General features: G+C 39.5%; 1 protein-coding gene across 1 annotated transcript in view; it reads right to left on the bottom strand.

Annotated features, from left to right (window-relative positions):
* The window catches only part of FAM151B (family with sequence similarity 151 member B), an 82,785-nt gene that overhangs the window by 16,162 nt on the left and 48,468 nt on the right, over nt 1-18,155 (bottom strand). Inside the window, exon 4 of the mRNA XM_036734671.1 lies at nt 12,379-12,596. Coding sequence (XP_036590566.1) covers nt 12,379-12,596 — 218 coding nt within the window. The remainder of the gene's footprint in view (nt 1-12,378; nt 12,597-18,155) is intronic.

The following is an 18,155-nucleotide window of genomic DNA, read 5'->3' as shown; positions in this document are numbered from 1 at the left end:
AAACAGAAGAACATTTTTCATAAAGTATAAAAGTATATATTCACATCTTTTGATGTAAAATCAGTTAGGATTGAGAACCAGGAAACATATCTCAGGTCCTACTCACAGTAGATTTATGACCAAGGGCAATTAAATGGGTCCTCTGTTCTTCAATTTCATTATCTCTGAAATAAGGAAAAGAGAAAGCTACCCAATATAAAGTAGTTTAAAACAACTTTAAGCTAATGAATAAGAACTGACTTCTAGATTCCAGTCCCCTAGGGCACAGCCCCAGGCAGAAGTATGAAAGTAAATGCTTAACCAACGGATTAGGAGGTGGGGGGGGGGATGGGGGGAGGGGAAGGTGGGGGGGGGAACTGTTTCCAGGACACTTAAATTTAGTGCGCTTTATTAACATTTTCTCCCTCTCTTTCTTAAGTCTAGACAATCAACAAAATAATAAATCAAGCTCTGATTTGTAGCATTTGCCAATTTCCAAGATGTAAATGCTCAAGCTGAAAACTGAACAATCAGCTGTCGAGAGACAGTATGAGCTGGTTTCAGCATACCATTAGACTCCAGGTAAGCAGGTAGTCCACACTACTCAAACCTGGGCTCTGCCATTCTCATCCCTCTTCTGCCTGAGGTCTCTTGAGTGACTCATCCCCCAGCCCAGGCCTCTCAGCATAGTGGTCAGTAGGTTGGGCGGTGGCTGCAGGAGCAGGCACACCTGGGCTTCCAGTTATAACTCTTGATAAGCTAAGTGTTGAGTTAAATAAGACACTGAAACAGGAAGGCACTGAAGGCATTTACACATAAGCTAAAGGAAATGAGTGGGAATAAAAGTGCCAGACTGTACACCCTCTCCCTCCGAGGAGCTGCAGCTGCAGTGGACTAGAACCAAAGCTTCAGAACTGCGACCTTCTATGAAGCCCTCACTTGAGCTGTGGAGAAGGGAGGAATCCAACTTTCAAGTTCTTGGTGAACTCACCTCTTTTATGGCTTGGAAACCCAGACACTACACCAAATTAAAAACATCAAAACCTGACCATATTTCTATAAGCACTCAACCCAAAGCCAGTAAAGCTTTTAACCCTATACAGCAGGACTTCTCTTAATCCTCACCCACCAGAGACCTGTACTTAGAGAAGAAAGTTGCACAGTAAATGGTTATCCTGGAATAGCTCTGGCCTGGGCAAATGCTTTGTTGTAATCCTATATATAATATCACTCCTGACTTGGATAATATCTCTCATCTGAGACCTCAGACAAAGGTTTTGTTCCATCTCGAAGTCCAGACCTTAGACATTATACCTAGTATTGAAAGAAGGCATCTGATAAAGAACCCAGTAAGAGGTTTGGCAGACAGTAAGTGCTTACTAAATGTTTACTGATTGATAGTGAAATGTGAGGTAATTTGATTTCAAACTTTATTACAGAACAGTAATCATGAAAGCAATCTGGTACTGCTAAGAAAGAGAGTAGAGGATCAGTGAAATAGATTAGGTACACAAAGCACTGTAGTAAATGACCATAGTGATCTAGAGTTTGATAAAGCAAACAACCTAAGCCTTTGGGGTAAAAACTAAACATCTGACAAAAATTGCTGGGAAAACTGGAAAGCAGTTTGGCAGAAACTAGGCACAGACTAATGTCTCACCCCACATACCAAGCTACGGTCAAAATGGACAATGATTTAGATATAAAGGGTGATATCGATGAGTTGTTTGTGCTTGGACCCTAAATTCTAACAGCCTCTGCTTGGGTGCCTGTGCCTGGACCCCAATTCCAAAGCACATCCAGTTCTCATAAACACATCTTGTTTCCAAAACATTCTATCCCAGGCTCTCTCTCTCTCTAGCCAAAGGGCAGCCTGCCCCAACTTATCTCTGCTTCTTCCTTTGTAAGCAGCTATGTGCAACTATAGATTGAATTCCAGATGCTGATAATTGACTATACACTGAGTCATAACCATATTTACTATTCACTGACCTAACATGTATCTTACAGATAGTATTTTGTCTAACAAGACACTAGATGAGAAAATATCCCCTTTAGCCCAGACTGAGAGTGAACTTAGTGACATTTCACAGTAAAGACCACACCCCTAGTAACCTTCCTGTGGGCTATTTCCTAGAGAACGCTGGATAATAGGCCTGTGCAGTAGATACTAAATGTGCATGTTCCTTTAAAAACTAACCACTCCTTGAACATGCCCTAAACTACTCCCTAATTCCACCTCCAAAGACCTAATTGACATATCACCCCTTCAATCCCCTATTAGCTTCTATAAAGATTCCCCCTGCACCTCTGTATGGTTGCAGGTTCCCTAAGAACTCTTGCCTGCTGAAAAAGCATAATAAATCTTTGCCTCCTTGACTTAAAGAATGCTCATGTCCACGAATTCATTCGAGGAGGCCTCACCCTGGGAACTTTGGTTTGGCATCCCTGCATCCCTGGGTTTCTTCTCCCTCTCTACATTATGGCACCCAACATGGCTGGAATAGCCTGAGGACCCAAGTTTTCTCTGAGTCAAGGTCAAGGTAAGCCTCCGTTCCTTCGCCCTGTAGATGGTTTTTCTCCTCTCAAGCATCTTAGGCAAAGGCTTGAGGGACGTTCTGGTAGAGCCTCCGGGAGGCTCGAGTTTGACCTCAGATAGGTCTCAGCATACTCCCCCTCTTTTGACGAGGGACGCCTCATTTTGGGGGACACTTGCAGTTTTTGTTCACTCTTTAGGACACTAGTCAGTTGAGCTTGCTACAGGCACTTCGGTACCCCTTTATTTTTTATTTTTAAGGCTTACAGGCAATAAGTATGGGCCAATCTCCTTCCATCCCCTGAGATTTGCCCCTAGGATGTCTCTGAAACAACTGGAAGAGACAGGCACATTTCCCCTACAGCTGGGGATCTGCCCCAGGTCATCTCAAAGCAGGGTCTCCAAGACCCCAATAAAGCATGGCACCTGGACTCCATTACATCAGAGGGCCAAGCAATTTGTGTAAAGGATTTCTAAAGAATCTTCTCTGTGTTCCCTGTCATTTTCTGTCTGTGTTCTGTATCTGTGTTTCTGTGTGAAGTGTGTAATCTGACACCCTGTAATGTCCACTATCTGTCTTTCTCTGCCTCCCTGACTCCAGTCTCTTTGGAGGAGCGGGAGGGAAAGGGAGAGAGAGAGAGAAAAATGTTTTGTTGTTTAAGTTATGTGATAGAAAAGGCAAGTTGGAGAGGGTAAGACAAGTGTCAGGTCAGAACAAGAAAGAAATAAGATATGTGCCGTTTTAAAGGGGCTTTAATCCAAGTCCACCAGAAAGGAAAGGCAAGAAAGTTTAAGTATGTAGGAAAGAGGGAGATGTGTAGAAAGTTTAAGGAAGGTATAATCTATTTGCACAAACAGTGTGAATAGAGGTTTTGAGAGAAAAAGGTTTGGAAACTTTTGGGAAGTTGTTGGGAAAATGCTCTTCCTTTCTCCCCCCACCCCATTCCAAATCTGGCCAATTTGGAATGTGAAGAGAGATAAGAAAGAAAGCGGGAAACTTTTCCCTTAAATTTAAGTGAAATGTGTTTAAGATAAGTCAGAATTTATTATATCATTTGGCACTAAGGCAAATTGGGAAATGCATAGATCTGAAAAAGAGACACTTTGAGCTCTCCAGTATGAGGAAAAAGGACAAGGTACCACTGGATCTTTTTCCAGGGTCCCACTCACCTTTGACTGGCAAATTCAAAGTTCTCACTTTCAAAAAAATTTTTAAAGAGTGAACACAAAAGTGAAGTTGACTTGAGTAAAAATTACAGCAGCTAAAACAAACTTCTCTCATTCCAGATCAGATATGGGAAGAAAGTAATGGTAGGGAATTTGAGTTACCCTCCCCCACCTGGGAAAAGAAAAAGCAGGGAGGCATAGCAGCTATATCAGGGACTCCACTGGTAACAGTCCTGGACCCTTGGGCACCCTGAAGCCCACACCTCTAGGCAAGCAGAGGAACCTCTCCTCTCAAACCCCCAAGTCCTTGCTCCCACACCACCGGAACCTGAAGTCTTTGCTCCAAGTTCCCCAAAGCTGAGCAACCCCTATTAGGAGGCTCAAAGGTTCCTCAAGGACCCTCCTCCTTATCCACCAAATCCCTCTCCTGAATGACTCCTCGGACCTTTAATTCAGGTACTGGACTTTACAGCCTTCCAGCACTCCCCAGTTCTTAGTCCTTCTCTCTCCCCTTTTCAAATCTCTGACTCAACCCCCGCCCCCTGCCCCCACCGCCCACAACCAGGCTCTGCAGCTGTGGGGAGAGGAGAAAAGCCTCTATGCTTGGTAAGCCCCATATATGTAATGATTTGGGAATGCAAATAATATCATCTGAAATTTTCTGCTTGTGTTATTATTTTATTTCTAAATTGTAGTAAAATTCTCCTATATTGTAAAACTTGAGTGACCATTGTGAATCAGAAGTGATGTTAGTTGAAACTAAAAGATGGAAAAAAATTGTGTAAAACCAATTATGTTACTTTATCTTGCTAAACCTGTGTTATGTTTTATAACTACCATTTAGAAATCCAGGTATTTCTAGATTTACCTGTAGTTAAAGAGAAAGTTTACAGCTAAAACAATTTGGCTATCACTTATGAAACTTGTAAAGTTTTTAACTAAGTTATTTGGGGTTACTGTTTTAATGCTAAAACCTAAAACTGTTAATTGATTACCATATGTAGAAGGAATTATGTAAAGACTTATCAGGTTGATTCTGCACATTCAGAACAGTCCTCTTGTATGCATGGAGGGCAGCAGGCAAAGGGCACCAGTATTAACCCCTTCCTGGGGACCATGTTACTTCTCCCTATTTTGTAAAATTGCCAGGACCCCTGGAAACTATCTGCCCTGGCAAGATCATTAGCCCTGGGAAAAAGAACTGTTTGAGTTATGTAAATTCTAAACAATGAACTTAGCTCGCTAAGAAATTGCCAGCTTATGTACAATAGATAGAAAAGATTCTAATAATTGGCTTTTACACCAGGACAAGTATAAATTTGAGAAGGAAAGATGTTTAATGGAATCTTTTATGTATGTGAGTCCTGGCAAATCTTTCTTGCTTATTGTAGCTCCATGAAAGCAACTGTATTTGACTCTAAGCTGTGATTGGTGAAACTTGCTATTCAGGGCAAAAGGCACTTGGGACCATAACTAATTTTGTTTTAGTTTGAATTTGGGTACAGTTGTCTGCATTGAATCAGTATCTGAGAGATGCCACAAGCTACTCAAAGGGAATGTAATCCCGTACTGTTAACAGGTGGAGGTCTGCATTTGGGAAAAAGCTGAAGGGACAATCTTAGTCTCAGTCTAGGACAGGATCTTCTTGGCTCAGTTCCTTTCGAAAGGCAAGTTTCCCACCTAACTATTTCTGAGTTTAGCAATGAAGTAGAACAGATATTGAAAAACTGTAACTATATCTGAATTTAAACAAAGCCAAGGATGTTATATCCTGTCATATTTGGTACATCACATGTCCCTGCTTTTTTTCCTTCTATAGCAAATTTTTGTGATCAGAGCAAGTAGTCAGTAAAAGATATTAGCTCTTTTGTGTTATCTTACTGGGCAATCTAATACTATGTTTATCTAGAACTAGAACATGTTCCCTTTGTAAAAAAAAATTTTAAAAGCAGCAGTACTTTTCCTATGATCAGTCTCCTACTGCTACCAATGTGAGATTTCATTACAACACCTTTTGACTAAGAAACTTAGTGATATCTAGGAATTCTGCAATAAGTAGGAATGTTGTTTGTTATAACACCCTGGGAATTTATGTTACTTAAGGACAATTTATACCAACTTAGTTTTAATGAATCTCAATTTTAAAGGTTTATATTTCCTTTAAGGTGAAAAAGAAAGCTATCAGTTTAAAGTTTTCAACTTTCTTCAGAAAAGTTTAGTGATTATTTCTTAACATCAGGATAACTCTTAAAACTTTTTTTAAAAGGGAAACACTTTTAGAAGAAATGTTTAAAAAGTCTTTTTGTGATTTTAGAAGGCCTACCAAACTTTCATTTGCAAGATAATTAATTGATAAATTAATGTAATGAGTTTATAGATCTTGCTGTTTTGATCTGAATTTGTAATCATTCCATGGCCTAAGCAAAAGTTAAATTAATGTTTGAACTTATTTTACTTAAAAGATTCAATTTCTGGGGGCGGAGCCAAGATGGCAGCTGGTAAGCAGGGACTGGAGTGAGCTCGGTACCGAGCCCCTCCAAAAACCTATAAAAAATGGCTCTGAACCAATTCTAGAACGGCAGAACCCACAAAACAGCAGAGGGAAGCAGGGCTCCAGCCCAGGATAGCCTGGATGGTCTCTGGGTGAGGTCTATCCCACACGGAGCTGGGAGCTGGGAACGGAGTGGAGCAGAGCCCAGCCTGAGGGCGTGGAACATCCAGACCAGAAGCTGGGCGGAGGGGGCCCTAGCGCCCTGAATATGTGAGCTGTGGCAGTTACCAGACCCCTCGACCCACAAACACCAAAGACTGCTGAGAAGGTTAGTGGGAAAAGCTGCGGGAGTAGAAGGAGTTCGCGGTTCTGCTTCCAGCCCCGGGGGCAGCGGAGGTGGGGCAGCTACAGCTGTTGTTACTTCCGGCTCCAGGCCCACCTGGTGGGAGCAATTAAGTGGCGGATCAGAGCAGGGGTGCACAGCCTGCCGAAGATCTAAGCCCAGTTCGGGTTGGGGGTTGGGGAAGGAGCAGTGCTGGTGTGGCAGAGCTGGCACCTCCCCCCCAAACGTGGAACATAGAACTCTGTAGTCTACAAGCAGTCATACTCCACTGAAAAACTCAAAGGTCAAGTTAGTTGGCTGGGAATATGGCCAGGCAGCAAAAACGCACCGAGAGTCAGTCTCAGACTTTGCATTCTTTCTTTGCTAACAAAGAAGACCAAAACATACAGCCTAAAGAAGTCAATAAAGTGCAAGAGCCTACACCAAAAGCCTCCAAGAAAAACATGAACTGGTCCCAGGCCATGGAAGAGCTCAAAAAGGATTTGGAAAAGAAAGTTAGAGAAGTAGAGGAAAAATTGGGAAGAGAAATGAGAAGGATGCGAGAAAACCATGAAAAACAAGTCAATGACTTGCTAAAGGAGACCCAAAAACATACTGAAAAATACACTGAAGAAAACAACACCTTAAAAAACAGACTAACTCAAATGGCAAAAGAGCTCCAAAAAGCCAATGAGGAGAAGAATTCCTTGAAAGGCAGAATTAGCCAAATGGAAAAGGAGGTCCAAAAGACCACTGAAGAAAATACTACTTTAAAAATTAGATTGGAGCAAGTGGAAGCTAGTGACTTTATGAGAAATCAGGATATTATAAAACAGAAACAAAGGAATGAAAAAATGGAAGACAATGTGAAATATCTCATTGGAAAAACCACTGACCTGGAAAATAGATCCAGGAGAGATAATTTAAAAATTATTGGACTACCTGAAAGCCATGATCAAAAAAAGAGCCTAGATACCATCTTTCAAGAAATTATGAAGGAGAACTGCCCTGATATTCTAGAGCCACAGGGCAAAATAGAAATTGAAAGAATCCATCGATCGCCTCCTCAAATAGATCCCAAAAAGAAATCTCCTAGGAATATTGTTGCCAAATTCCAGAGCTCCCAGATCAAGGAGAAAATACTGCAAGCAGCCAGAAAGAAACAATTTGAATATTATGGAAAAACAATCAGGATAACACAGGATCTGGCAGCTTCTACATTAAGAGATCGAAGGGCTTGGAATGCAATATTCCGGAGGTCAATGGAGCTAGGATTAAAACCTAGAATCACCTACCTAGCAAAACTGAGTATCATGTTCCAAGGCAAACTATGGATTTTCAATAAAATAGAGGACTTTCAAGCTTTCTCAGTGAAAAGACCAGAACTGAATAGAAAATTTGACTTTCAAACACAAGAATCAAGAGAAGCATGAAAAGGTAATCAAGAAACAGAAATTGCAAGGGACTTACTAAAGTTGAACTGATTTGTTTACATTCCTACATGGAAAGATGATGTGTATGATTCATGAGACCTCAGTATTAGGGTAGTTGAAGGGAATATGCATATATATGTATATATATGTTTATGTATATATATAGGTGTATGTATGTATATATCTATGTGTATATGTATGTATATGTATATATATGGGTATATATATGTATATGTATATGTATATATATATATATGTAAAAGAGAGAGAGTAGACACAGGGTGAGCTGAAGATGAAGGGAAGATATCTAAAAGAAATAAAATGAAATTAAGGGATGAGAGAGCAACATACTGAGAGAGGGAGATAGGGAAAGATAGAATGGGGTGGATTATCTCGCATAAAGGTGGCAAGAGGAAGCAGCTCTGTGGGAGGAGGGAAAGGGCAGGCAAGGGGGGAATGAGTGAACCTTGCTCTCATCAGATTTGGCCTGAAGAGGGAATACCATACGTACTCAGTTGAGTATCTTACCCCACAGGAAAGAAGAGGGAGGAGGATAAAAAAAAATAAAAGGGGGGGGGATGATGGAGGAGAGGGCAGATGGGGGTGGAGGTAATCAAAACAAACACTTTGGAAAAGGGACAGGGTCAAGGGAGAAAATTCAATAAAGCAGGATGGGTTGGGAAGGAGCAAAATGTAGTTAGCCTTTCACAACATGAGTACTGTGGAAGGGTTATACATAATGATACACATGTGGCCTAGGTTGAATTGCTCGACTTCTTAAGGAGGGTGGGTGGGAAGGGAAGAAGGGAGAGAATTTGGAACTCAAAGTTTTAAAAACAGATGTTAAAAAAAAAAGTTTTTGCATGCAACTAAAAAATAAGATACCCAGGCAATGGGGCGTAGAAATTTATCTTGCCCTACAAGAAAGGAAGGGAAAAGGGGATGAGAGGGGAGGGGGGTGATAGAGGGGAGGGCTGACTGGGGAACAGGGCAACCAGAATATATGCCATCTTGGAGTGGGGGGGGAGGGTAGAAATGGGGAGAAAATTTGTAATCCAAACTGTTGTGAAAATCAATGTTGAAAACCAAATATGTTAAATAAATAAATTTAAATTAAAAAAAAAAAGATTCAATTTCTGAAGTATCTCTTTCTTCCAGAATGAATACAATCAGAAAGGATAAAGAAACTTGTGAAACAACAATGTCTGTCTATTGATTTGTAAGGTTCAAGTCAGGAACCTCTTTTGTTTAAGGCAGTACAGTTATGTTAGTGAAGAGTAATAACTTTAGCTATCCTGTCTATGGTAGAAATATAAAGGAAAGTAATTGTTTTCTCTTTCTTGCTTGGAACCATTTCCTTTGTACTGATAATGTTAACCATAGCTCTCCTCCTTCTCCCTGATACCCTAAGTTCCCTTTGCCCTCGCAAGTAAGAAAGAAGACAACTACTTAATTAAACTGGGAAATTCTGTAGGCAGAGGGGAAGCCCAAGACTACTGGGTATGTCACCCCCATCCACAGGGCAACCCTCACCTTCACCCAGAGGCAGTTTTTACAAAGTCCCTCTCTCCAGTGTGACCTCTTTAGAGGTTTTTGCCACCTCTATAGTACTAACTACTCTACAATGGGCAAATTTATCCACCTCCACCCCGTTTAGCAACAGGGAATTACTCTCAGGCTTAGCAGATAAGCTCTACCGCCACCGAACTGGTAAAGACCGCTGTTAAGGGAGGGCTTGTAAATGTCTCTGCTGGTTTTTTAACTTGCTCCACCTGTGAGGATACTCACAGTGAAGAGTGCTCTCATACCTTCACCTCTGCCAGTCGTACCTCTTGTACTGAGGGAACATTCGCTACTTGCACCTATGACCGTTTTCCTCCTGCCACACTCCTAGTAGTTTCTCCTTATCTAGCTTTTACTTCTCAGCCAATACAAAAGGCCACAGCCTTCTCTAGCTATGAAGCCCTTGTTAATTCCTTTTCTTGTTCCCCTCCTGATCGTAATTCTTTTATTTCTTTTTGGTCCTTATTTGTTAACTCTCCTTGTCAGATTTGTCTCTTCTAGGCTCGGTGCACTGCATCTGCAGATGACAGCTCAAGCTGGATACCAACCTCTGTCCAAGGCCACAACCCATCACCCCCTGGACCTGACATCAACCAAGTTCCAGACACTGGCTACAGACTCAGCTCCTTGAATGAGGGACCCTGTGAGGCAGGGATAGCTCTACATCCACCCTCAGCATGAAGCAGTTCCAGATACTGAGACCTTCGCCCCTTACCCCACATGATTTTGGATTCTATCTATTTAAGGGGGAAATGATGAGGTATTTGTGCTTGGACCCTAAATTCTAACAGCCTCTGCTTGGGTGCCTGTGCCTGAACCCCAATTCCAAAGCACATCCAGTTCTCATAAACACATCTTGTTCCCAAAACATTCTATCCCAGGCTCTCTCTCTCTAGCCAAAGGGCAGCCTGCCCCACCTTATCTCTGCTTCTTCCTTTGTAAGCAGCTATGTGCAACTATAGATTGAATTCCAGATGCTGATAATTGACTGTACACTGAATCATAACCATATTTACTATTCACTGACCTTTCTAACATGTATCTTAGAGATAGTATTTTGTCTAACAAGACACTAGATGAGAAAATATCCCCTTTAGCCCAGACTGAGAGTGAACTTAGTGACATTTCACAGTAAAGACCACACCCCTAGTAACCTTTCTGTGGGCTATTTCCTAGAGAACTCTGGGTAATAGGCCTATGCAGTAAATACTAAATGTGCATGTTCCTTTAAAAACTAACCACTCCTTGAACAAGCCCTAAACCATTCCCTAATCCCACCTCCAAACACCTAACTGACATATCCCCCCCTCAATCCCCTATTAGCTTCTATAAAGATTTCCCCCTGCACCTCTGTATGGTTGAAGGTTCCCTAAGAACTCTTGCCTGCTGAAAAAGCATAATAAATCTTTGCCTCCTTGATTTAGAGAATGCTTGTGTCCACGAATTCATTCCAGGCGGCCTCACCCTGGGAACTTTGGTTTGGGATCCCTGAACCCCTAGGTTTCTTCTCTCCCTCTACAATATCATAAATGAATTAGTGGAGCATGAAAAAATGCACCTGTCTGATCCATAGATAAGGGAAGGCTTTATAACCAAACAAAAGCTAGGGAGGATCACAGGAAACAAAATGAACAATTTTGATTACATGAAATTAAAAAGCTTTTGCACAAACAAAATTAACAGCCAAAATTAAAAGAAAAATAGGAAACTTGGGGGAAAATTACAGGTTTCTCCAATAAAAGGCCTCATTTCTCAAATATATGGGGAACTAAGCTAAATTCATAAGAATATGAGTTACTCCCCAACTGACATATGGTCAAATGATATGAACAGGCAGTTTTCAGAAGAAGACATCAAATTTATCAGTAGTCCCATGGAAAAAATGCTCTAAATCATTATTGTTTCAAGAAATGCAAATTAAAACAACTCTAAGATATAACCTCATAATTATCAGATTGATCAGAAAATGACAACTGCTGGAGGAGATGTGGAAAAATTAGGACATGCTAATGGAGATGTGAACTGGTCCAGCCATTCTGGAGGATAATTTGGAACTATGCCTAAAGAGTTGTAAAACTGTGCATACCCTGTGACCCAGCAATATCACTACTACGTTTCTATTCCAAAGAGATCAAAGCAAAGGGAAAAGGACCTATCTGTACAAAAACATTTATAGTGACTCTTTTTGTGGCAGCAAAGAATTGGAAATTGAGGGAATACCCATCAATCGTGAAATGGCTGAACAAGCTGTGGTATATGATTGTGATGGAATACTATTGTGCTATAAGAAACGACAAGCAGGATGATTTCAGAAAAACACAGGATGGCTTATATGAACTGAAAGTAAGCAGAACTGTATACATTAACAGCAACATTGTAATGATGATCAACTATGGAAGACTTGGCTACTCTGATCAAGACAATGATCCAAGATAATTCCAAAAGACCCAAGAGGAAAAATGTTATCCATTTCCAGAGAGAGAACTGATGAACGCTGAGTACAAGACTGAAGCATATTTTTTACTTTTACTTTTGTTTTGTGAGTGTGTGTGTTTTCAACATGGGTAATATGGAAATAAAATTAAAAATAAATAAATGTGAAGTACTACATTGTAGATGGGAAAATTTAAAAAACCAGAAGGAGTCCATCAATATCTATAACATTTTTCTTATTCTGGAGGGAAAAGCTATTATTGAATTTGGAGGTTGTTTTCATTTTACTTACATGTAAATAGTGACTATTTTTCCTTTTAACTACTTTCCCCCCTATTTTTAATTGTAAAGTCTTATTATATGTGTTTCAACTTTGTTGCTGCAAATCCTTTGAGGGGAACATATGATATAAATAAAAAATAAGTAAATACAATTAAATATTTATTTTTATTACCTTCATTAATTTGATTAGGGTACCATCCAGTTGTCCAACCCAGAGACAAAGTCACATCTGGGGAAAGGGATGTCACAATATCTAGAAACTTCCTTGCATCCACCTCATCGTTTTTTCCATTGGGACCAGGAAGTATATCAGCATTGATCCACACAGGACGATTCAGATGCATTTTAACGTTTTCCAGAAGCATCATGGATGGCTTCACTGCTGCCAGACTAAAAGTATAAATATATCATATTATCACTGAAACAAATTCCTGATGCTAAAAGTAGAACAATATGAAAATAATAAATTTGACTTAATGTTTAAGTCCATTTCATCAAATATAAGGGTGTTATGAAACACTATTTTTTAAATGAGCCTTTAAAAGTACCAGACATTTCAAGATATACTACATTCTGATATTCCAACAGGTGAAAGAGAAAATTCTATTCTGACAGTTAAAAATGTCATTCTCTATTTTTATTCTGAAACTTTTCCCCTATTCTCTAAAGACAGAAGTCTTTAGAGATATGGAAATATCTTAGGGACCATCACTCTGCTGTCAAGATTACATGTGGGTGCTATATATTGATACTTGGGATTCCATGCTGGTGAATGATAAGCAGGTCCCCTGGGCAAACTGAAGAAACCTGTTCTCCCACACTTATGTAAACCCTTGGAGAATTTTCATAAGCCTAATCTCTTCAACCAAGGGTACAGAATATCAAGATCAATATTCTTTTTATTCCCTCTAAAAAAATCTACTGAGTAGTATTAAATTTTGCAAGTTTATATTTTATTCCCTTTACTAAAGACTTACTTTGATGTTTCATCATTTTAATATCTTCACCTCTGCTCCCAGGCAGATTAGGCTAGGTTTTTTTTTTTCTTGAAAGTTATTGAGGGGGCAGCTAGGTGGTGCAGTGAGTAGAGCACCGGCCCTGGAGTCAGAAGGACCTGAGTTCAAACTCGGCCTCAGACACTTGACACATGGACTAGCTCTGTGACCTTGGGTAAGTCACTTAACCCCAACTGCCCTGCCAAAAATAAAAAAAAAAGTCATTAAGACATGGTTGGTTCAAGGGACTAAAGGCTCAGCTGAATCAACTCAAGGGATTTTCAATGCCTGTCCTTGCTGAATGTCACCACTGTGTCTGGTGATCAGATATAATAGAAACAACATTAATTAGAGCAAGTAGTTGCTTGGAGGATGGTTGTCTGATACAGAGCTCTCTATTAAACAGGTATCCCATTTTAGCACAATTCTGAGACTTAAACATCTTTTGAAGGGCTTTGAGACAGTTCTAAGCAATTCCCTCTGACTACAAAGCTTCAAGTTATAAATCAAGAACAGAGTGTATTTCTGATAGAAAGGAAAAACAAGTGAAAGATACATCTGTAATACAGATCATGACAGTTGGTAACAACCAGTTTCAAGCACTGAAGAGTGAAATAAAGTTATTATAAATTACAAAAAATTCAAACAACAATAAATTACAAGAACAAGTCTAATTGTACCTGGTCATATAACAAAAACCATTAGTATCTTCTCGTATCTCAGAGTGTATGCAGGCATTGGCACATGGGCTCTTAGCCTTGATCAACAACTAGTAGCACACATTCAGAAACCTAGCAATCCAAATAAGCACTCGCCCTTTCTTAGATTTTCATTTACCTATAAATTTCAGACTCTAGTTCTGTTTCTATACTTCTAGAATTCAAAAGCCTTTCTCTCAATTTTGAGAACTCATGCTAAAGCAGAAGAATTTGAGGTCACAGGCTCCCAGACCCGTAAATTCTTTTTTGATGACAACTGAAGGCAATGTGACAAAACCTGTGCTATATGTGTACTATAAATAAATTATTTTGGTGAATGAAAGTGAAGTTAGTCCCTGCTCTTGTTCTCTGGGCCTAAATGAAACTTAATAAAACATTGCCTCCCTTGAATCCTTCATAAATCAATGTTGAAAGGATCATCAGAGAGGAACAGAACTGGCCATATAAGAGAGTAGAAGAGCAATAGGAAAGAAGCAAAATTTCTCCAGTTCTGGAAGGTGAAAATTTTTTAAAACATTTGCAAAAACCATAAATTTTAAAGACAGTTTTAAAAAGAAGTCCTGGTGTTTAGGACTGCTATTCTGTGACCTAATAGCAATTTTCATCTTTAAAAAGCAAAACATAGGCCTTTGTAACTTTCTAAAACACAAAAAAGGCAAAGAGAAAAATCATGACTTTTAAAGAAAAAAAAACATTCATTTCCTGAATTTTTTAGACAACCAAAATTTAATACTGCTTCTTCTATACCGAAAATATTTCAACTGTTTCCCCTATATTAAAAAAAAAATAAATCAGTCAACATTTTCAACCACTTCACTCAGTAAAAATCCTACACAATTCATAGAAAAAGAAGACAAGAAGGATTACGTGGTGGATACCTTCCTATGGGCACCTCAAACTTAAGATGTCCAAAACTGAAATCTTCTCCATAATTGAACCTCTCCTCCAAACTTCTATTGATGACATCACCATCTCCCAGTTCCTTTAGTTTAAATCATTGTTGACTCTTCCATCATCAGTTGCCAAATTTTGTTGATTGTACTTCTACAATATGTCTCGCATTCACCTTCTTTCTATTCACTCCAGTCTGGGTCTGCATCACCTCTCACTTGGACTATCAGTAATAGCTTCTTAACAGGTCTCCCACAATCTGACTTCAGTATTTTCCAGCTTCATTCCATACCACTTCTTATCATGCAAACTACAGTACTAGTGATTGCTATTTAGAGTACTAGTACTAGTAGCTTTTTAAAGTACTAGTAATTGCTAGTGGGGAGCTATCTCCTAATTGAGACATTTGCACATGCATACCACAAATATATTCTTTTTTTAATTTCCACCTTTTAGATGATTTTCTTCCTTTAAGTCTTAATTCAGGTGCCCTCTCCTTCACAGGCCTTCTCTGTCCACCCTCACTAAAATGTTCTCTCCTTCCTCAAATTTTCCTACAGCACTCTGAATATCTCCTTTGTTTCCCTACTTTGTAAAATCCAACTCAATAAACATTAAGTGCTTAAATGTGCCCGCGCTATGCTAGATACTAGGGATAAAAACAAAACCAAAACGGTGTCTGCCCTATACTTATCTGTCCACTTGGATTGTATTCTATTTCCAATCTTTTTATGCCCTGTGCCCTAGCCCATCGCCTTATGCATAGAATGTATGTAGTATTTGCTGAATGGATGTCCTATTCATTCCCACAACCTAAAAGATCAAGTTACTCAAGGCCCAGGTGTTAACAGCAAGCACCCTAGCACACCCAGGATGGTCTGGAATAGGTTCTTTAATCTGCTTTTAAAGGAAAGCAACTTTAAAGGGGTCAACAATCTTCTTTAATTACATTCACTAGTTCAGGGAAAAAGTCAGCCCCCTGAACATCAGAGAACACACAAGCAGAGAAACTAGCATAAAGACCAACAGACTGGGCTCTGACTGCCTGAATCAAAGCATTATTGCTATATCGAGCTATTATTGCTATATATTGCTGGATCGAGAGAGCCTTTACATCTGAGCAATGGGGTGTGTGGGGGTGGGGTGGGGAACAGTCTGAACATATGGCTACTCAGAGTCTCAACCAGGGAATCACAAGGTCCTTCTCATAAGTAAGCCCCCAAAGCAAAACCTCACCTCAGAGTATATAGGTATCACAACCCCTCCTGACTCAGTGCCTAATTAGCTTTAGTATCAAAAGGTGTGAAAGTTTTCCTACAAGCAAGCCTCCCCCCAGCAAGCTCCTCCTTAGGCAAGTCCCTCCCCCAGTGAGCTCCACCTGAGGCCTATTAATGGATGGGGAAGATGTTATTATCCCATTAACATTACACCAGGCAGAGAGGAATTTAAAAGTACCGTATGGAGATCCTTCAGTACAAATTAAAACAACATACAGAAATTCACCAATAGATAATTCCTATAAAAGGGACAAAATCAGGTGAATGGAACCTTACACCTATGAAATATACTATTCCCATATATGAAAGATACCACCAAATCCCATGCCATCTTGGCCAGGGCTGATGCCCTGATAAACAATATAACTAAAAAAGACCAAAAGAAAGAGGTTTTTCTCCTTCACATTTTCTTTGCCACTCCATACATATGACTATACTTCCAAAATACATTTGTAAAACTGTATTTTTAAAACACAACTTTATTTAAAAGCTTTCACAAAGCTCTATTTTCTTTTGGTAAGCTCCTTTTCATGAAAAATAATAATTTTAAAAACACCTTTGTTTTTTCCCCTTCCCTCTATTCTGGCTCACACCTACATATTTTTGTTATAAAAGTTTTAGCTAGCCCACATAATTCTTATTTTTTTAAAAATTAACATATACATGAAAAAAGTATTATACTAATACTTTTCTGGGATTAAAAGTACAAGCTGACAGTTATTCTGAAAGTTCTGAATCCCTTTTGAATCCTTATGGTTTATATGCATATAATAGAAATGAACTCACTGAACAATTCTGAGATTCTCAACCCAGGAACACAAACTCTGTGTAAATCAACACTTATCACTTACTCTTCACTCATACTCTTTTGAACTCCAACAACTAGGTCTCTGGCCCCACCATTCTACCAACATTTCTCTCTCAAGATTACCAATAACCTCTTAGCTGGCAGAGCCAATGACCTTTTCTTAATCCTTATTCTTCTTACCTCTCTGTAGGAAAAAAAATACATCTACTCACTTTTAAAAATTATCTCCTCCCTGGACTTCTGCAATGCTAAACCATCTCAGTTTTCCTCATCTCTCAGATCAGCCATCTTCTGTCTTTTTTGTTGGCTCCCTGCCCTCCTGTCATTTCCTAAATATGGTGGTGGTCCTCCAAGCTCCAGTCCTAATCTGCTCTTCTTCTCTAAATTCCCTCCGTCCTAGATGTTATGTACTAACACAATCTAACTTCCAAGTTAGAGGTCTGCATTTCTAAATGCCTCTTTGATGCTTTCACTTCAATATCTCTCGATCCCTAAAGCACAACCAAAACCATTCTCATCATTCTAATGTGAATGATACTGTCATTCTCCCAGTAATGTCAGCTAAAAATCTTACATATGTGAAAATTAAATATTGATCCTGTATTTTCTATAACCTTATTCTGTATTTGATATAAAGACCCAATTCTCTTCTTTGTCTCTGAGTGAAGAAGCTCATGAGTTCAAAAGTTCCTTCTCCCTCTCTCACATTCTACAGATGTTCAGTCTTCCTACTGATCACTTTTAATTAAAGAAAAACTCTGAGCTAAGTTTAGAGATTCAATACTCTCACAAAACACTTTAATTCTAAGGGAACTGTTATATCAGCACCACCTGCAAATCACTTGTTATCCCTCATGACTTCAGCTCTTGAGAAACTCCACGTTTGCCAGCAAACAAACAGTTTGCTATCCTTGAGAGCAGACAAGCTGACAGGGCCCCTCTTAGCCTCATCCTTGATAATTAAAAGAGGTCTTATCTCACTCCCAGGCCAGTGAGTCTACAATCCCTGGTCCACTATCAATAGCCTCAGGATGCAGGTGGGTCCCATAAATCCATAAAATATTTCTCTAAAACAGAAGGGGGTGGTCTTGGTCCCACATGTGCATGTAAGCCTGTTTTCCTTAATGTAACCAATCATGATTCCTCACCCCCATGATGCTGCCAACCCTATAACCAATTGTATTATTTCCTCATCTACCCTGCTCTAGTATTTGTTCTATGCTTATAAAAAGAAGCTGCATCTTCATTTTGGGGACTTT

This window comes from Trichosurus vulpecula, chromosome 1, assembly GCF_011100635.1.
Source record: "Trichosurus vulpecula isolate mTriVul1 chromosome 1, mTriVul1.pri, whole genome shotgun sequence".
NCBI classification, from domain to species: Eukaryota; Metazoa; Chordata; class Mammalia; order Diprotodontia; family Phalangeridae; genus Trichosurus; species Trichosurus vulpecula.
Note: the sequence above shows the minus strand (reverse complement) of the source record. Positions and strands in the feature narration are given on the sequence as shown.